Source organism: Plectropomus leopardus, chromosome 16 (assembly GCF_026936395.1).
Source record: "Plectropomus leopardus strain MGB_pleo_1.0 chromosome 16, ASM2693639v1, whole genome shotgun sequence".
NCBI lineage: Eukaryota > Metazoa > Chordata > Actinopteri > Perciformes > Serranidae > Plectropomus > Plectropomus leopardus.
Genome location: NC_142191.1, coordinates 12,699,024 through 12,720,014, shown reverse-complemented (window position 1 = coordinate 12,720,014; position 20,991 = coordinate 12,699,024). Strand labels below are relative to the sequence as shown.

The 20,991-nt window shown below is 39.4% G+C and overlaps 2 protein-coding genes across 2 annotated transcripts; one reads left to right on the top strand and one right to left on the bottom strand.

Annotated features, from left to right (window-relative positions):
• Positions 1 to 1,893: 1,893 nt before the first annotated feature.
• Positions 1,894 to 19,428, bottom strand: parp1 (poly (ADP-ribose) polymerase 1). The gene is made up of 23 exons (XM_042503850.2): positions 19,172 to 19,428; positions 15,109 to 15,271; positions 14,447 to 14,562; positions 14,097 to 14,311; positions 10,245 to 10,335; positions 10,032 to 10,148; positions 9,635 to 9,811; positions 8,584 to 8,746; positions 8,199 to 8,339; positions 7,835 to 8,074; positions 7,637 to 7,702; positions 7,418 to 7,550; positions 6,987 to 7,182; positions 6,757 to 6,885; positions 6,400 to 6,483; positions 6,002 to 6,124; positions 5,417 to 5,545; positions 5,163 to 5,261; positions 4,836 to 4,988; positions 4,538 to 4,665; positions 4,383 to 4,444; positions 3,696 to 3,810; positions 1,894 to 2,703 (listed from the first exon to the last, which is right to left on the bottom strand). Exons 1-23 carry the CDS (start codon positions 19,292 to 19,294, stop codon positions 2,622 to 2,624), a joined length of 3,045 nt encoding a protein of 1,014 aa, XP_042359784.1. The 5' UTR covers positions 19,295 to 19,428; the 3' UTR covers positions 1,894 to 2,621.
• Positions 12,387 to 13,546, top strand: adorb1a (adenosine receptor B1a). Its single transcript, XM_088089598.1, has one exon. The coding sequence runs from the start codon at positions 12,402 to 12,404 to the stop codon at positions 13,350 to 13,352; it is 951 nt and encodes a 316-aa protein (XP_087945724.1). The 5' UTR covers positions 12,387 to 12,401; the 3' UTR covers positions 13,353 to 13,546.
• Positions 19,429 to 20,991: the final 1,563 nt, after the last annotated feature.

The following is a 20,991-nucleotide window of genomic DNA, read 5'->3' as shown; positions in this document are numbered from 1 at the left end:
TGACCACTTTGTTATGCATATGTGCACATGTAATTATATTAACTTAATACAAATTCAACTTTTTGTTCAAAATGTTGAGGGAAATGCTTGAAAAACCGTTTCCTTATATGCAAAACTGGAAGTCAGAGTCAGCACTCAGCATCCATCCATTGTTTCATACAGCACTTCAGTTAACCCCTTGAAACCTGAACACATTGGCTTCATTTCTGTCAAATACATGTGAAGGCAATGCGTAACTTAACAAGAATTTACAAGTTAGCAAAAAAAGAGGAAAAAAACAAAGGAGGAAATTATTTGGAAAACATGCTAAAAATTCAAATGTAATTAACTTTGAATATGTAATTATAACTTGTTAGTTCCCTGGAGTTTTTGCTCATTTTTTCAATTTTTTAAATAAAAGTTTTAGTTTTATTCCACACATTGTTATTAATTTCTCTCTTGATTCTCAATTCATTTTCTTGTTTTCTTGCAGTTTGCGGGACATTGCTTGCCAAGATGTGTGTAACATTTTAGTGATGTTTACATGCCTGGGAAAAGCATCTGGATGTAGCACAAGAAAAGTGATGTCAGTGCAGGTTTCAGCGGGTTAAAGGTTCAGTAGTTAACTTATAAAAATAACTTTTGTCATATTTGCTGAAGTAGTCATTATATCCTGACAGTAGTGCATGAGACAACATATTTAAAAAAAAAAATCCCTGCGGAAAAAACGTTTAATCAATTGTCTGTTTTTGCATAATTTTTTTGCATAATTTTTGATGGTTTAGCTGGTCATACCAACTTATGATGGCCACTCTGGTTGGTTTATCCATTAAAGTTCCTCTAAAATTGAAACCAAATCAATGTCTTTGAGTGTGGAGAAATAACACTATCATGAGGGAAAATCAGAGGCCATAAATTAGTTAAGTCTCCTGTCATGGGATATGCATAAAGATAAATGTGTGCAGCTTGACAGGCTTGTCACATCAGCATGTCCAGCGGGTAGCCCACCAAGCTAAACCATCAAAGACCAGCAGGAACTGGGTCAGGACCATCTAAGACCATCTTCGACCGGCTAAAGCCAGCTACCAGCATAGGCTGTTTTTAGCTGGATTTTTCAGCGGGGATATGCCTCTGGCCCCTCATAGTGCTTCTCAAGGCATTTGCAAGAATCCACAGAGCGCCTCAGGGACGACGTTCTCTGTAGACCAACCTGGAAGCTGACATCGCCCTGGTGACCTTGGTTCCCTCATCAAAAAGCCTTGGGATTTTTCCATTGGATTTTGGATCATTGCAGAAAATAAACTCTGTAGTGAACAAAAGTTTACGATACTTACACGTTTTGTTCATCAAGGTAATCTTCACAAAAAACACCACATTCAGTACTTTTGAAGCCTAACTGTAATCACTGGAGGTAAAGAGCTCATGTGGCTATAATGAACTATACTACGGTTGCGCAAGTACCGCTATGAGGCTGTCTGCACAGTTCAGAGTGAAGACGTTTTGTCATCTCATTTAGTCACTTGTTCGCAACTCTTGTTCTTAAAGTTCATGGTATTTACTGATGTATTTTATATAATAGAACAACATTTTAAAGTCTCTTAAGCTTGTGTTAACCACAGACCTTACTTCAGGCATCTTGGCATCCGTGCAATTTCTGTGTATGTTAGGAGGACTATTAATTATTGAATGTCCAACAAATTCCTCCAGGCTACCATCCTGTTGAAGGAGTCCCTCTCCAGTGTCTGACACTGACCTGTGACCTGCCTATGGGGTTGACAGGAGAGAAGGAAAAGGTCTTATGTAAATAAATCTCTTTACCTGAAAAAGTTGACATGCAAATTTATATTTATTTTCCATCCTAAATCCCAAATTGAAAATGCAGAACAAGAAAACAACTATAAGAAGACATAAGCATTAAAATTTTGATAACTTTTTATTGCATTTGAGGTAAGCGAGAAAAACACTAAGAAAAAGTGTACCACACAACATGGCGGGCTTTCTTTTACAGAATACTTTGCGTTAACACTAACCACATTTTTTTTTTTTTTTTTTAAATTTTCATCAAGGAAGACGTCTTGAGAGACAAACAACAGAGAAAATATATACATGTCAAACCTTGTACAGTATTTGGGAACCCGACAGTCTAGAGAATGTTCCTCTTAGTGGCTACTGGTTTGTGTATGTCTGCAGACTGGTTGCTCACAACTCGAAAACCTTCTAAACTTGCAGTGCTAGGCCTTACTAACGACAGGTTCATTAAAGAATGAAGAAATAGATCTGTCTCAAATCCAAGATAACCACATGAGAAAGAAATCTATGAATACTTTTTGATATTTATTTCTAAACCAAAATCTTTCTATGGAGAATGAACCGTGTGTCAATCACTTATTTTGAGCTGTGATTTCTGTCTGTCTCTACTCTGAAGCATTTATGTACTTAGGAATGAGTTACTAAGGAAGGCTGTCAGTTAGTAAACCTGATGAAAAAGCAATAAAGTGACTAGAGATTTCCAAGTCCACTGTCAAGCGTGGTGCAGCATCACTCCTTTGCCAAACATCTTCTGTTGCTGAGATTGAAGCCGAGGCCTTTGGAGGCAACAGTGGTCTTTGTTTTCACTGAAAAGGATTCGAACACGAACCGTCTCACCACAGGGACGTCTGGTAGTTAAACTTGGTCTTCAGGAGGTACTTCAGGTTAACCTGCGCCACATCATACACAATGTACCTGGGGGGGGGCAGCAGTTAAGGAAAAGAGACTAAACAGATAATATGACAGACACATGAAAATTTAAGAGGAAAGTCACACATAACAGACATTACGAGGTGAATAAAAAAATAGATGATCCAAGTAAGAGATAATGAATTGACTGTAGTGTAAATCTTACATCAAACAGAAAGGTTTTTACACCTGTTTTTATTTTTGTCCTGTCTTTAAGTCAGCACTCAGCCAGTAAATGGTTTATGTGTTTAATTTAGACTACTAAAGGTAATCTCTGTTTGAAAGTCTACTGAGCGGTCAGAAGGTTAGAAATTAAAGATAAGCTACGCTAACAGAGCTTACCACACTGTATGTAAACAGCCATCCAAGATCAATCTAATCTTAAAATTAAAGCGGCAATGTTGGTGTAAATTCAGGCTTGACAACATCTCAGCCTTTATAAATTCTACCCCTTTTTGTCTAAAATTAGCATGTGCACGTTTTGTTTTTTTTTTTAAACAAAAGACCACCCGCTAAAAATAGTCAGTCTTTGTCAGTAGACCAGAACTGTGTACACAGCTTTGCAGCAGACAAGTATGCCTTTCTGTGTGTGTGTGTGTGTGTGTGTGTGTGTGTGATTTGTATTTCTGGTGTGTCATGTTCACGTCACGACCAGGCGCCCTCACGACTGTACCATAGTAAGTTCACTGACTGTGCATGCTTTAATTTTTTGTTCCCACCTCCAGCCCAGCAGCAGTGGCAAGATGTTAAGCTCATCTCCAAGTCCTACTGTTTTCAACTGGGGGCTTTCACAGACCCTTAATTGTACTGTAGATAGAAGTGAGTACATGTCCACGGGGTGATCACTGCGGAAAGTATTATCCGAGCCGTAATTCTTTGACTGCACTTTTCTACGAACTATCAAATAACTAATTATATGGCAAAACACGGAACATGTGGGATCATTTAGGGGCAAAATTATGAAATTCATAAAGCAGGTGGTCAGTGTTGAAGGATACTCGTTGTACAGGAGACTTGTGTCATCAATGTTAGTGTGGACTCCTTTTCCCAGAGGCACTTGCACTCCGTCTAAGGTGACAGATGCACCTGGATCGGGAGCAGTTCTACCCAAACCTACAAGAAAAGAAAAAGTTTATGTTAAAGATAAAGACTCTACCCTCAGTATTTTCAAATTTTCCTCTTATTTTGCCGTTTTTGGGAAACTCCTGGGCACAGCATGCAGGTGACTGGGACATTATAAAAACGTACCACGTGCCAGACTGTAGGCAGCATGTTTCCGAGAGGAAGCTACAAAATAGAGGTTTTCACAGGTCCTAAATGATGGACCCAAACCCTAATGGACTCTTGACCTGACCTGTCAGACTGACCTGTCAGAGAGGAGCCTAGGAGGTCTCAGATCCAAGTAGACCCATGCAAACCTCTACTACAAAAATCATGGACATGTGCCAAAAAAACACAAATATTGAGAGCTGAATTGCCAAGTTGACAAATCTGAGTTTGGGTTTCACTCTCTCTCTTTCTCTCTCTCTTTCACTCTCATATTGTTAACAAAGGGTAGCCAACAATTCCTACATTCCTATACCTTTAGGTGAACAATGTGCATCTTTCCCAGAACTTTTTTCAAACAGAACATAGACAATCAAGATAAAATTTGCCCAATTTTTTGACCAATAAAGTTTTCTCACCTTTAACACTGTGCTTGCCCTTGGGTAATTTTGTAATGTGAGATGCCTTCTTCAACTCATGCCTGCATTTAAAAAAAAGACATTAATTTACATCACATATTTTTAAAACACTACAAAAAGGTTGTTTTTTTATAGGAACTCTGACTGTCACTTACATGTTGCCGAGGGCAACTTCAGCCAGCAGCAGGAGGCCGACGGGGTCTGACTGGGAGGTGTGACAGTAGTTTGCACTCTTGGACACCATGTCAGCAAAGTACACACCTTTGCCGAACATGTAACCAGTCTGGGGAAAATTAAGTAAAGCAGCAATATGACACAGGACTGAACAGGAGAAAAATCTACTTAAAACATGACAGAATGCAGGTATTTATGGGAGTGAAGGTTTTAAACTGATGAATAACAACAAATGAAGAGTTTGGTTTCCCACAAACTTGAATTCAAACAAGGAATTACCACTGGGGCCTCTGGAGGCGCAATGCGAAGACCCTGAGACATGATACCAGCGTAGTTGGTGGTGCGAGAACCGTGCCACAGTAGCTGGCGATTGTGCAGCTCCTCGAAGGGACGGTACCGTTGGCGCTCTCCCTCTCGAACAATTTTGAAGATCTAGAAAATGGAAAAAAGTCAGGGGACACAGTGAGATGGTAATTCATGCTGAACAAGGAGAGCAAAGTTTGTGATATAATCAATAATTAAAGAAACATTTATAAATGCTAACTATTGTAACATAATATTCAAATGAAGCTTATGTTTTAACGGTTTCTCTCAAAAATGACTCACCTCTTGCACTTCCAGAGTGTAAGTATTGTGTGTAGCAGCGTGTGTGTTCTTAACATATTGCATAATAATATTAGCCTCATCTGTCGTCTTGTCAACAACCTGTGAAAGAGCAAAGATATAACATACTGTAATCTTTCCAAACAATCTCCACATACTCACTGAATATTCTTCTGAGGGTAAAATACAGAAAAATACATAATCTTGAACACCATCCATGACCACATAAGAGTTATACATGGAGTTACACTCCTCACCTCAATCTTGGTTTTGAGTTTCTCATAGTTGATGTCGATGGGATCGCTCTCATTGTCCTGGGCTCCTCCTCTCAGCAGGCTGTACGCCACCTCAATATCCAACAGGTTGTCCAACATCTGAACTTTAGCCTAAAAAATTATGTAGATGTTGTGAGATCCAATAATAATCTTATTATATTTATTTAAAGTATTTATGTAGCAAGAGAGAACTGTACATTAGGATACAGTGACTATATTTAAATGCACAAAACATTCTGTTTTTTTTGCTGTTATTCCAAAAAGACAATATTTCTAATCAGCTATTTACATGGCTAATGAAAATCAATATTCCACTACAGACTACCAGGTTTGGGCTTAAACTCACGTGAGTCAGTTTTCAACCCGTTGAGAACTCTAATAGACTCTAAAGAAAGCTCCTAAAATCTGAATAAAATCTTGCATGTCCTTATGGGAAAATGCTACATTCATAAAAAGGCTTAATTCAGAATATCCAAACGGATTATGCTGTTGATATGACCCCTGTCAAATAAGGAATATTGACATATGCAGAGTAAACGTGGTATAGGTATGTGATTATGTCCTTACTTGAATGTAGTCCAGGTTGTTGAGCAGCGGGGGTTTTTTCATACCAAAGTCATGTGGTATCAACGTGTAGAAACGATTGGAGAGATCCAGGATGTGGGCCTCAGACAGAGAATCTGACACAGCCTGTGATACACAAAAAAATGACCAATATAATCAGAATTGTTCACCAGATTGCAAGGTAAGAGAAGAACGCGCACTGCAGATATCTAACAGTGAAGCACTGTTTGTAGCATTTTTAAAAATTCATCACAAGAGTCTAACTGACTTAGGTGGAGGCAAGAAAAGGAACTGAATGTGTTAAAGTGGATTGCAATGCACCACAGAGTCCTAGGAAGACGAATCTCAATAAAAAGCTGAACTCCGAGATAACTCTCCAGCAGAGGTTGCTGGTTACAGACCTGCTGTACTTCAGTGAGGAGAGCGTAGGCACTCTGGATCTGCCTCTTACTCAGCTTTCCGAGGGGCATCTTCTGGAGGTCAATCTGAAGAAAGAAGAGGAAGTATAAGCAATATGCACTGTGTGTGGGACACATAAATGAATAATGCACGCACTGGGGTCCACTGAAACTATAAAGGTGAACGTACAATGCATTTTCTTTACACAAGATTGAAACATTGAGTTTATGTTACGTCATTGAAGCAGCTATTTTTTGTTTGTCTATGAGTAAAACTGCTACTAAAAAACAAACTTTGTCTGATGTGGTTTTTCTCTCACATGTACACAGCCACAAATAACCATATATATATATTTTTACCTCAAACTCCACCATGGCCTTCTTCATGCTCTCTACATCAAAGATCATCTTGATCAGCTCCTGGACGGGTTTGGCCAGCTTGGACTTGGTCCCTGCGGTGGCTGTCAGCCTCTTCACTGCTTCCTCATCCTGTCAAAACACAAGACAGAAAAGCAAAACTCGGTCAGCTGCAGAGTAAAACACACCGTCGGACGTCTCCTTTGTAGTTCTGTGTATGTTAATGTGTGTACCTGTCCATAGTCGATCTCCAGGGGGTAGAACTTATTGGGATATTTGGTGAAGTTGGAGGAGCCCCAGTCGTTGCCCGTCTTCTCTTTGTAGACTCCCAGAAAGTTGTCCATGGCTGAATTTTTATCATGAAACTTGTCCAGCTTGTTGCCTCCGATGGTGGTTCCCACTCTGCCCCATGACCTGAACACCCAGTATCTGCACAGACCCAACAGAGAGAGTCCGGCTAGAATGACTTTTCTGACAATATTATTATTATTTCTCCTGTTACGGCAACTACAATGGAGAATAAAGTAAACGAACAATGACGCTAGCAAGCTAAGATACCACATAAAGTGAAATTTATGGGTTGTCTAGTGTAATATTTAACTTTTAATAAAAGCACAACAAAAAAGGAAGTGACGATGTCATGATTTTCTGCAGCAACACTGACCGTTTCTGTACATCATCCTCTAGTAGCTGCAGTTTATAGTAGGAGTTTGTTCCTCTGACAATGTCCACAAGACCCAGCGTAGCGCTGTACATCTTCCCGCTCTGCTCCAGGACATGAGCGCTGTTCTCCAGACCTGAGAAAAATCAAAATCATCAATCAAAGCCAGAAAACAAAAATATAAGGGAAAGTGAGACAATGTTTTTAATGCAGGGCGCTCACCTGAATCTGGATCCACCGCAGCTCCTCCTTTGACTGTGAGCTTCATTTTCTTGGATTTGCTTCCACCTGTGATGTGTACAAAAGAGTCCAATGCTATAACACAAATCTAAATACATCACCCCTCTAAAACAAGGCCTACTGTTTAGATAAACATTTATAAGCACATGCATTAATAACAGCAACACATGCATTCTTTACCTTCCTCCTCCTTCACCCTGCCTGTGCTCTTGGTAGCCAGCGCTCCAGACTTGGAGGCCACAGACGGAGCCTGCGCCTCCACTTTGACCTCTGCACCCCAGGGTGAGAGGGCGTGCAGGGAGACCAGTTCCTGGAGGGCTTTACCCGATGACTTGATGTCTGTGAGAAAGTCCTCAGAGACCACGCGCACCCCGGCGTCCCTCGCTTCCTCCATTTTCTTACTCATCTTCTCCACCTCCTCTGCGAAAACATTGAGGACGAAGGTGTGATGAAGACCGCAAGTCAGAAAAGATGGAAATGTTACATTGAGGGCGCTCACTGGCCAAAATTTAGGCGATATAGCATCTCTGAACTGGTTACTCACTCTTGGTGCTGAGGCAGAGATTTGCCTTGCTTGCTGTGCCGGTGATCTTTCCACCGAGCTCCTCCACAGCGGCCTTTAGATCATCCTTGTTCTTCGTCAGCTTGCCCACAGCCAAAAGTTTCATACCAGTAAGAGGTTTGTCTGTGGGTCAGAAACACAGATATCACAAAATTCTCACATTAAAACAAGTATTTTAATAATTTGGTGGTCAAATTCTACCGGTCAGGGCGGTCTTGCTTTGTTTTTTTTGCTTAATAAAATAAGATCGTAGTTCATGTTGAACTGATCCGTTGAATCACAAGCTAAGCGTACAGAGAGGATACAATATCCAAATAAATTATTTCAATACATGCAGAATTTTGATGTTTCAGGTGTGTTCACTAACCTGCAGGTGCTCCCTCTGGCAGTCTCTCAGTCGGGGCACGGGACGCACTCGCCAAGGGCTCTGCTTTGGCTGTGGTGACAATTTTGGTGGGAGCCTCCTTTGGGTAAACCCTGTCCTGTCGCTTGAACTTGAATTTTTTCAGGAAGGGAACTTCATGGAATTCCTAAAATGACCGAGCCACAACATCAGTAAAATATAATAACAATGTGACACTTTCTTCATCTTTGTACGACTATTAAGAGGAAACCTCCAGGGCTGAAAAATGAAGCCAATGATGACTAGTATATGGCGGGTGAATTTTTATATAACTCACACGTTTAAATGTTATTAAGGCTTAAAGTAACGCATAATTAAGTCCAGGACCACTTGCCGTGCTGTTCGTTTACAAATCGCTACGAAAATGACAATGTTGGTTAGGTAACATAACCATATGTGGGGTTATGCTATATAACCATAGTGTAACTGCAGATTAAGGGTACTGGCGTAGCTATTTCAGTGTATTTTCCCTTTGTAACTGTTGAATATACATCTTGTTTGGCTAAAAAAAAGTCTTGGTCAGCACTTGTTGAACTAAAAGACCCTCTAAGGAGTCAGATGCTCAGTCTAGCTTGTTAAGTACATTTTGTTTTAGCGGTTTTAAAATGAAGCATTATCACAGTTAGCCATAGACTGTACATGTTTTGTGCTAACCGAGCTAGCAGCTGGTGTTAGGGTTATCTCCATCCTCTTGTCCAAGTGCGTCACTTCTGGCTTCAAAAATCCATGGTGCTTCAAAATGGAAGTCCACTAATCAATAGGCGTTGTCACAGTGGGGAAGTCTGTTATTTTTATACAATCTATGATAAATATTCTATTTTTATTTCAGTCTGTCCACAGGGAGATCAAAGTTCAGTGTAATCAGTAAGACTTATTAATCCATGTAATTGTTTTAACCATAGCTCAGCTACTATATGCCACCATTGCTTTCATTACAAAGACATTAACGGGGCTTTAGCATGGGGATTGCTATCCTATAAAAAAACCAAAGGAGCCCTGAAATGAGGTAACCTACTTTGGGGATGATCCAGTCTTTGCGGATGGGTGTTGCGGTTTTAAACACACACTTCGTCCAGGCTGAGATGTCCCCTGTGCAGTAATAAGCGTCGCCCTTGAACACCAGCTGGCCCTTGCACTCCTTGCAGGCCTCGAGAGCACCAAACGCCATGCCGTCCGCCAGGCAGTCCACAACCTGACAATATATCAAAACATAAATGCTGGTCGTAGGAGGGAAACTTTTAACAGCTTTAGGTTCTGAGGAGGCTACAGTTAGTTGTTGTTTATATGTTATACATACAGTAAAAGACCAAAGATTGAGCAAAGTCTTCACAACTGACATAACCGCCTGGACTCTTATCAATGCTATTTATCTTTGAATACAATGGAAGTTAAATAAGGCGACGCTCTCTTACATTGGACTCTCCAGAGGGAACCTCCTGGCTATTTGCAATCAGCAGCTCCTTCATATCATTGGTTGAACAAAACTTCTTCAGCTTGTCCTTGATTCCCCAAATCAGCTGGCTTTGGTTCTGCAAATGCACACACAGCAACAGAGCAGCATATGGTCACCAACCATATTGTGATGTTTACTCCAAAATATGAAATACTGTGGAGAAAAAACCTACCTTTAACTGCTCCTCCAGCTTCTTCTTTTCATCCTCTTCCTCCTTCTTCTGTTTCTTTGACGCTCCATCCACCTCATCGGCTTTGCGCTTCCTGTAAAAGGAAACACGAATTCAAAATAGTTTTCTGTCAAACTTTTCTTCTAAACTTTTGCTTTTTTGTGTTCTTAATAAGTTAGCATGGACAAAACAAACATACATATGAACTTCCTAAATGAGGCCAAAAGGGATTCTGGAACAAAACCAAGATTTGGAGCAAACAGGTCTGAGTCCGACACCTTTATTCATTGCGCAAATTCATTAGGGCCCCATTAGTTAATGGACAAACACACACACAAGCAGGTACATGTCTCCAAGATCCCAGGTGTCAATGCTGATATCATCCACCATGCCCTGACAAAAAATATTAATTAAACCCCCCCCCCACGGCAATCAGTCACTGTCTGATCCTTTGGCGAAACCAACACAAACATCCCTCATCACACGTTCACTGACATCAGGAGGGAAGAAGGGAATTCTATAAAGTAGCATCTTCCAGATTTGTTCAAACAGAAATGTTCATGTGAGGACAGATGTTCAGTGTCAATATGGCTGCTGTGAGAATAACGACGATGGAGTCTTTAGTTTCTTGAGTAATTTGAAAGAACTACACTGCTGTAGATGGGTAAGTAGTTTTACTGCTTTCTCGTACGTTACAGGGTTCCCACATATTATTCATTTCGAATTTTTACACTTTTCCACACTCAAATTTCCTTTCCTTCTCGGCTGAATTTTCAGACGACATTTGACATCTGAGTATTAATAGCTGATGTTTGTACATTGTATCACCACAAATCACAATTTTCATTTTTTTAAATAAATGATTTTTCATCGGTCCCCCTCTATGTCTGTCAGTGAGTTTTACCATTTCTCAACTGATAAAATGTATTTTAAAAAAGCTTGAGACTAAACCTCCTATCTCCATTGGATCCTTTTACAAAGACGTTTTTTCTAATTCCTGAAAAATAACAGTTTTGGAGATAGAAGGTTTGCGCCCGACAGCAGCGTTATGTAAATTAATTGTTTTAAAATCCAACTGTTAACATAATTGTTACATTCTGACTATAAAAGCTGTTATGCTGCCAACTGTAGCTTATACAAACCATTCAACACCAAACCCACACAAGTCCATCTTTGGACGATACTTGTATTATTTTTTCCCTTAACATGTGGAATAAATAATTGTGTATTACTGTTCTGCAACTTGCTTTAGCCTCTTAGCTTTCTTTCTTTTAATTATTTATAGTTCTTTTCTAGAAGGCTTATTCAATTTTCACCACATCGGTGCAGCCTTGTATATCCATGGTGTTTGTAGAAACAATAATAAACACAGCCATAAACGTAGAAAAGACTGGTTCAAATTTCTGATAACTACATCACTGTATAAATCATTAACTAATGTTTGGTTATTTTTGATGTTTTTTGTTTGGTTCAGATATAAACATGGTTCCTTTAGTTTAAGGAAAACTTAAGACTTTTGAAAACTTTTTTTATGCCACTCAGAATTAAATTTAAGACAAATTTCGGAATTTTGGAACTGAAACCAATGACTTAAGGTTAGGAAAAGTTTTTTCTAAACTTTTATTTTACATTAAAGACCACTTTTTTTGGTCCTGTCAATAAGAAGGGCATTTAGCAATCTACGTATATATTCCTGATTTCTCTGGCTTGACTCTCACATGTTAAATGTACTGACAGCGCCAAACACCGTGAAAAACATTCTGCAGGTATGATCAATTGAATTTTTAATGCCTGAATTGTATATTTTTAAAAACACAATGGCAGCAATAGTCGGAAAATTAATATATATTCAACCATACGCTCTTTTCTTTTCCTCCATAATTATCCAGAGCTGGAAATTACTACAATAAAAATTCCATACTTTTCCATACGGAGCAGGAACTCTGATTTCGTCGGTCCACTGAGCAGTTAAGACTTCTAATTTAATCTCTTTCTTCAGGGACAAACATGGAGAACACGACTGCCCTGCTGAACCGCTACACCTTCCACCAAACGAGGAACTATTCACATCCGTCTGCTCCTTTGCTGCAGCCTTTTCAGAACTCCTCCCTCCCTTCACCCCCGCCCGCTGACCTCGTGATCTCCCCAAATGTGGCATACATGGCGGCCGAGCTGGTCATTGCCTTTTTCTCCACAGTCGGCAATTTGCTGGTCTGCGTTGCCGTGGGCCTCAACCGCAAGTTGCGCACTGTCACCAACTACTTCCTGGTCTCGCTCGCAGTTGCTGACATCTGCGTGGGCACGATCGCCATTCCCTGTGCCATCCTGACTGACGCTGGTTTACCGCGTCACAACCTCTACCTGTGTCTGCTCATGCTGAGTGTTTTAATAATGTTCACGCAGAGCTCTATCTTCAGCCTGCTGGCGGTGGCTGTGGAGCGCTACGTGGCCATCTTCATGCCATTCCGCTACCGGGTCCTGATGACGCCACGAAACGCCGTGTTAGTGATCCTGACCATGTGGCTGCTGGCCTTTCTCATCGGGCTCGTGCCTCTGATGGGCTGGCACAAGATGCCGCCTGATTCAGGCTACTGTTTTTTTGTTTTTGTTGTAGACATGACCTACATGGTCTATTTTAACTTCTTCGCCTGCGTGCTGGCACCCTTAGTGATCATGTTTCTCATCTATGCCCAAATTTTTGTCACAGTCAAGCGGCAGGTGAGGCGCATTGCATGTGAGCAAAGTGGCAGAGGGGAGGGACAGATGAGGATGGCAGCCAGCATGCGCAAAGAAATGAAGACCGCCACTTCGCTTTTTCTTGTCCTCTTCCTCTTCACTATCTGCTGGATCCCGCTTCACATCATTAACTGCTTCCTGCTGCTCTGCCCCCGCTGCCCCGTGCCGCTGGAGCTGCTGCTCGCCGCCATCATCCTGTCACATGCCAACTCTGCTGTGAACCCCTTCCTGTATGCATACACAATGACGGCTTTCAGGGACACCTTTAAGGCAATTTTCCTGTGCTGCAGGACGGTGAGGGACAGGGAGGCTTCAAATGCAGCCAGTGTTGACGATAGAGACGCGGCGGCAGTCCAAAACGTGTACCAGAGCTAAGATATCCCGACCAGCACCAAAGAATATTATCCCTTTTCCCTCTTTAGCCCTTTTAACACTGCCTGTTCATGTGTGCATGAATCTCACGCCGTTATTACACCTCGCCATTCTACGGTATGTAAAGAGAAGAAATGCAGAATTGGGGGAAAAGAGTTGTCTCACCTGAAGCCAGTAGCAAAGGTATCAACAGCGCAAAATTGACATACGTGAAAAAGGGACAGCCGGCAGGACAGGACCATGGACAGGGTGGGTGTGACGTTTTGATGACTTGTTATGTGTTCGAGGGAGATTTTAAAAGCAGCTGGACGCAGTTAGCAGCTCTGGATTAAATGTGGCATTTCTGGCTTGTTTTCTGGACAGTTTTGTGTTTCTCACTCTGCATGTGAGATTCCACTGTTTGGGTTTACATCGAAAACAAGTTTAAGAAAAGGAATTTATTAAAATTACTTCACAAAAAAAATAGATGTTACCAATTATTTTTGAAATTTCACCATGCAAGGTCAGAAAAAAAAAGATTCATAAAGTCAAACCTGCCATGTCTGAGCATCTGAGCAAGATTTTTTTAATTTATTGCCTTTTAAGACTTTTTAAGGATCTGCAGGAACCCTGCATGCTATCTAAAATCACATACTGGAGCGGCATGATGCCACCGTGGTTTGGTTTTGTGTAAAAAAAGCAAAGGCGGCTTAAATAGGGGACTTTGTAGCGGCCTATACTGCAGACTGTGTAAAACTTTTGTCTCACCCTTCATTTTTGACAGTAGGGAGCCTCTTCTTCAGCTCCTCCTTGTCTTCTGCCCGTAGTGCGTTGAAGCCCTTCAGCTGGGCAGCGCTGTATTCAGGCCTGAAGACCAGCTCCTCCCGACGGCTCACGAAGCACGCAGTGTGGTACCAGCGGTCGATCAGACCCAGCTGGGGCTTCTCTGCATCCACGGTTTTTTTGGAAACACGGATCTGATCCTGCAGAAGAAGATCACAGACTCAGAGACCCACAAACACAAACTTACACGATAGCTATATGTGTATATGTCACATTGAAATAACTGATAACAAACTTGACAGTTCTCCTGTGTGCAAATAAAAGTGGCGGCTGACCTTTTCTATTTTCTGATCACAGCCTTTGCATGTGCTGCGGTTCGATTTGGCGTATTCAACCGCAAAGTCATTCAGTGTCTTCTCTCCTTTAGCTCCACTCTTCTGGTCTCCTTTTCCTGCAAGAAGGAAGTCATCCAAATTTCATTTTCAAGCAAACAAAGAGAAATCAAGTCATAAAAAACCAATATATCTATATATATGCAAGATTTATGAGGATAAATTATATTTGCCAGAACAAATACTACAACCGAATATCCATCCATCCATCCATCCATCCAAAAAAAAAATAACTGCTGATAACTGATATTACAGTAGAGGAGAATTTAGTCTGTGTTTGCTGTGAGTTGCTGCTACACTGTAATGATCTATAAACCTGTTGGACAGAACAATGTTTACCTGGCTAATGAAAAAAAGCAGATAGTCCCTCGTGAATAAATATGAAAATGTTATAAACTACATTTGCCAATCAGGCTGCATATAAAATAGAAAGTCAGCAGCCTAACTGAGGAGCCAGAGGCTGGACATGACATTTAATTATTGGCTCTATCATGTCACTGAAGCTTCAGAGGGACTGAACTCCACATGTTGTGTGTGGCAATATGACATTTTAACAATCTTTTAAAGAAGTGCCGAAAGTTAAATGCCAAAAGTCAAGTACTGACCTCCTGTTGCTCCTCCACTTTCAATGGCCTTTTTGACCTTCTCCTGGTCCTCCCAGCGGAGGTCAGAATACCCGGCGATGTCAGCCGTGGACTGAGCTGCTGCTCGCTGCCAGAAGCAAGAGAAGTGGTGCCAGTGGGGGACCTTCCCGTCAAACATGGGCGACTGTCGGACAAATAAAAAAAAAAAAACACAGGGAAGATTAAATGTAAGTAGTATATTTACAGTCATAGTCATAGGCGTAGATTTCAGGGTGCACGCAAGGGACACGCCCCCTTTAATATTTTAAACAAGCGCACTTGTTCCCCACAAAAAACACATGAAAGTTGCAAAGGGCTTTTATTTTGACAACAGTGAAGTTAGTTTCTCCTGAAAACGATGCAAGAAAGGCACAAATTAGTGCACAAAAAAAGTGAAGGAAATTAAGTGTTTGACGCTCAATATTTCCAGAAGGATCCACCTAAAATCCCCTAAAATGTTATGCCCTCATTTATGGTAAACCAGTGGTAATATGGGATAACAACCTCCAAATGTGAAACATAAATGTGAGATAATTCTGTTGTGGAAACACACCTGAACGAGTTCTGACTGCAGCTCAAAAGAAAGATTAATTTAAAGATTTCATTCATTCATTCCTGGACTTGTGAGATAAAATCTTTTGCAGCGTATTATTTCTAAAGTATCACAAAAAAAATTTACAAACATACTGTCTAACATAAATAACTCTAGTGTAGCATTTTATGTGAGGAAGAATTAACCAAAAGTCAAAGATCGTGTATGCAGACATGCAGTTATACTCTGTCTCACAGTGACTTTGGGTTGGTGAAGAGGTGAGACTAAAGACAAAGTCAATTTTGTGTTATTGCTCATCATTATGCTGACTATACAGTACTGTGCAAAAGTCTTAGGCCACTTTGAACTTTTTTGAAGTTTTTATGACCCTACATATTTATTTCTTAGTAGTCTCTTAATGACTAAAATACAACCAGTATACAGTATTAAATATGCAAATATTTCAGAATAAAACAACCTCATCAGGCTTAAGTTGCAAATATTTACTGTGACCTCTAATTAGCATTTCTTGAACTCTCTTAGGCATTATGAGATTTACAATACTAATCTTTTGGTGTACTTACACCAGGGAGCATTCAAGACATGTCCAAAGCCCAATATTGATCGTTTGAGCTACCTTTTGTTATGGTTGTATGATGCCATGTTTCACACTAAATATTGACTTCAGTCAGAAAAAGCCATTTTATTTAGACTTTTTTGCTGTTCTAAGCAATAAATGTATATATTATGTCCTCAATGTAACTTTTCTAAAACAAAAAATCTATGGTGGCCTAAGATTTTTGCACAGTACTGTATTTCTGATGCACATTTTAGGATAATGTCATATTTACTGACGTCATCTGATTGGATGATTGTAAAAAAAAAACAAAAAAACAACTTGTTTTTAATGAAAGGAATTTCTTGTGGTAAAGAGTTTAGGAAAATGTATTTGCATTGTAATGTAATATGCTAGAAGTTATGTCTATTGCTGACAAATGTTTCACCATAGCAAGGCTATTTTTGGCATCTTAGTGGACTGAGCACTTGTAATTGCACGACTCACTAGACCAGTGAAACACATTATTTCACGGACCCCCACTTGATAAGGTATTGCTTCAGGAACGTCCACCTAAAATTCGTTTTTTTTTTTTTAATATGATTCAGAGACGAATTCTGGTTGTCAGCATCTGCTGAGGAGACACCGGTGGAGGAAATGAAAGTCACTCTTATGACTCTTAAGCTGCATTCACGTGTCCTCAGATGGCCCAACTGGGAAGTGGTTCTTCCAAATTTCCAAATTCTGTTTTTTTATAAGCTTTAATTCGTAATGTGGAAACAACATGAACACTACAAAGATGTGTAATATTGTATTGCTCAGAGCATTTAAACAACACATTGATAACAAAGTATAGCTTTATTCTACAGATTGATTGTGCAACAGCACACCCCCCAAAACTACTAATGCCTGCTTTACCGGACAAGTGCTTATATACAACTTTCCTCACTAATCTAGGTCACTCTATCTGTTCAGCACATGATGGTTACAACCTAATATCACATTACAAATTATATTAGCAACATGATATATGTGAATCAGAAGTGTCGACTCAAAGTCGCATTACTTGGATCTCAGTCTGTCTCAAGTCACAAATTTGATGACTTTAGACTCGACTTGGCAACATCCAAAGATGACTTGCAACTTAACTTAAGTACCAATGACTCGTGACTTCACTTGGACTTGAGGCTTTTGACTTAAAAATACTTGATAGCTTCCTTCAAAGATTAAAAAGCGTGTTATTAAAAGGTTGTGCCATGAATCAACTAATTTTTCTTCATATTCTGAAAAAACTAACATAAACACTATGGATTCACCTAAAATCAACACTTAATTCCACAGATCCACTGCATTTGAACCAAACCGACAGCATTCAATCAAGTTGCAGGGGAGAACCATTAAGAAATAACAATACGTTACTGTGCACTAGTTGGAAAAAAAAAATTATACCAAATGTATTTTGTTGGCATACTAAAACTACAAACAACATTATGCAAAAAATGGTTGGAAATTAAAGTATAGGATGCAACAACTTCCAACATGCTTGTTTATAAAAATTAGTTGTGATTTTTGTAATGTTAATATAGTATTATTCTGTTGATAAAATGGCATTTCTTTTATTACAGAGTGCATTTTCACTTGTTTAGGACTCGAAACTCAAAGTTTAAGACTAGTCTTAACTTGGAACATGAGTATAAAGACTTGAGATTTACTAGGTCCCTGAGGTGAATTAATAAAAGGTTTATTACCACAAACTGAACATTTGATTTCATCCATGTTTTGCATATATGAAGTAGGGACGAAAGATTATTGGCATGGCCAAGTATTATGGCTGATATTATCTGAATTGGCAAAATTCATTCATTAAAAGGTGCAAAGAAACTGTCAGCATCGGAGTAACTTTTGCTTTGTAAAACCCCAGGTAACTATTTATATTTATTTCTTTTTTATATAAATTTTCACTGGACTTTATTAAAAAAAAAAGTTGCTGGGAATTTGCTGTATATGATGTTGAACGTTTCAGTTTTGATTAAACATTTCCTAAAAGCATTAAAGAAAGTTTTGTGTTGGACTTTATTATATTCCAAATTCTAAATTTTGGCAAAAATAAAAACAAAACCTTTTTATTTTAAGTGCATATCGGTTCCAAATATCGGTTATTTGTCTCTTTAACTACTAATAATCGGTATCGGCCCTGACGGACCTTACATGTTAATTTTTACAGGGAGAAACTCATTTTGTGACGATTTCGAAAGAATATTAATGCACGGTAAATTACAATAAAGTGAAAATAAAATATTCCCCATTTTCTAAGGACCCCTGGATGGGAAATACTCCAATAGACAACTACTAGTCTACTACAAGTACGACTACCAGACTATAACTACAGAATCTCTACAATCAAAACGGTTTATTGAAATGTGACTATTTACGTGATGAACCTGTGCTCCTGCTGACTTAGCTTGCCTTTAGAGTGAAAAGTCAAGCAACTGAAAATCTGCTCCAAAGCCATGAATAATGAGGCTCGTTTATCCTCTTAGTTCATTAATTCTCTGCGGAAGCAGACGGACCTCACTTTGAGGTAATGGTGCTGTTGTGATTTTGGCTAGGTGCTCTCTCGGGCATTGCGCAGTTTTATGTTTAAACCTCAAGTTGCATGAAAATATATCAATTAAGCTCATTTTCATGAATAAAAAGATGTGTAAGTCTGAGTCCGACAAGAAAAGCTCAGCGGCTCTTTGTGAGCAAGACTCAATAGACAATGACAGCCATTTAAATGCTAACGAGGGCCTAAACTTAGACAACTGAAACCAAACCATGAACTACAGATTTTCATTCTCCGGTTAGTTTAACGATAGTCACCATAATTGCGGAATAAACCACAATATTTATAAAAGCTAGCACCCTGGAAGTGAGCTAGCTAACAGCTTGGCTTTCTGCAGACGTCGCTGCGTTACCTGCACCATGATGGCCATCCTCAGCGAGTCTTTGGCGATGTTATCTTTGCATTTCTTGCACGATGCGCGGCCGCTTTTAGCATATTCCGCCTTGTACAGCTTGTCCTCATGAGACTCCGCCATACTTCTGGTTCTTATATTACAGATAGATGAAATGAACTGACTGTGAGGCCAACTTTCTCCGGATGACAAGGAGCCACAACAATCAATGCACAGAGAGGGGAAACCCGCGTGCCTGCACGGCACCAGAGAGCGAGCACGCCGAGAAAGAGCTCTCACTCCGTCCCTTTTTCTTGGTACCAACACATCTTTAAATACTCTTTAAATAACAGATTAACAATGCAGCAATTACAACAGCCCCCTCTCATATTCAAATATGCTCAAAATGCAAAACTAGTAAGAGTGTTAAAATGCTATTGATGTTGTGCTGAATTTATTTTATATTTACTTTATAAGATAAGATAAGATAAGATAAGATGAGATAAGATAATCCTTTATTGATCCCCAGAAGGGGAATACAAGTTTTGCAGCAGTGCAGGGTAAAGGGTAAAGGTCAAATAGAATAACATACAATAGATAAGAATAACATATAATAGATAAAGACCAATATACTGCACAAATATAAATATCCTGTACAAATCGAATAAAAGTGCTATGCTCCTTTTTGGCTGTCCTGGCTGAGTATCACCTTTTAGCTATGTTGTAAAATATTTCAGGAGAATGGGGCTGCATGTCTACAAAGTGAAAATGTTGGCCTCAATTGGGCAATAATAATTCAGGGTGCCAAATGTGGATTGATACACTGCACATACCATACAATCTATGGCGCATACTCTCATCCATTGACTACTCAAGCTGTAGACTTGAAATGTGTATTTGTGTCACAAAAATATGGACCCCCCCACTAGAATTAATATTTCAGACTCCAAAGACCTAGTTTTTTTTATAACAACAGAGTGAGCCATCGTTCATAATAGACGATCAAGGAGTCAGCAGCAGAATACCCGCGCGAGTTGCAGCCAGAACTGATCGAGTCAAGAGAAATCGTCCAGCAAAAAGAAAGACAGAAGCAGCATGTGCAGAGTCAGACTACGACCACGCTTGTTTTTAAAGAACGGCATGTGTGAGGTTTTCTAACGGGGAGATTAATCAGTTTATAGTCAAATCAAAATGGAACAAACACCCTAATTTTACAATAAAACACATTTTATCGTCCAGTCTCTCTCTCCTAGTATTGACTTTATGGAAGCCAATTTCTGCCAATGTGATTTAAAAATCACAATGTCATCATAATGACAAATTTTCTCAAGAAAATGACTTTGTATATCAAAAGAATAAGAAATTCTCTCAAAATAATTACCTTGCATCTTAAAATAATGAATAAGATTGCCAAAAAATAATGAGAAACTTTGTCAGAACAATGACTTTTCTTGAAGTAATGACTTAGCATTGCAAATTAAAGACTAAGTATCTCAAAACAATAGGAAGCTCTTCTCAGAATAATACCTATAGGCTGTGGTAAAGGAATAGGTTTGTAACACAAAATAATGAAATTGTATTCAAAAAATATGAAACTTTGTTAAAGTAATGACCTACTTATCTCAAAATAGTGACTTAGTATCTCAAAATATGAAAATCTCTCAAAATATTGACTTAATCATGCTTAATCTGCTCATCATCACTCACCATGCTCATCATCACTAATCATGACTTAGTATTTAAATACAATGAGAAAGCTACTCAAAATAATGACTTGTCTTGAATTAATAACTCAGTATCACAAAATAAAAAGTGTTAGTATCACAAATGAATGACACACT

Excerpts from the sequence above, each read along its gene's own strand:
- adorb1a (XM_088089598.1), top strand. The coding sequence starts at position 12,402 with ATGGCGGCCGAGCTGGTCATTGCCTTTTTCTCCACAGTCGGCAATTTG.
- parp1 (XM_042503850.2), bottom strand. The coding sequence starts at position 19,294 with ATGGCGGAGTCTCATGAGGACAAGCTGTACAAGGCGGAATATGCTAAA. Across the intron at positions 9,812-10,031 it reads TTCCCTCTGGAGAGTCCAAT|GTTGTGGACTGCCTGGCGGA; the intron begins GTAAGAGAGCGT and ends ATATATTGTCAG. Across the intron at positions 5,546-6,001 it reads ACAACCTGGACTACATTCAA|GCTAAAGTTCAGATGTTGGA; the intron begins GTAAGGACATAA and ends ATAATTTTTTAG.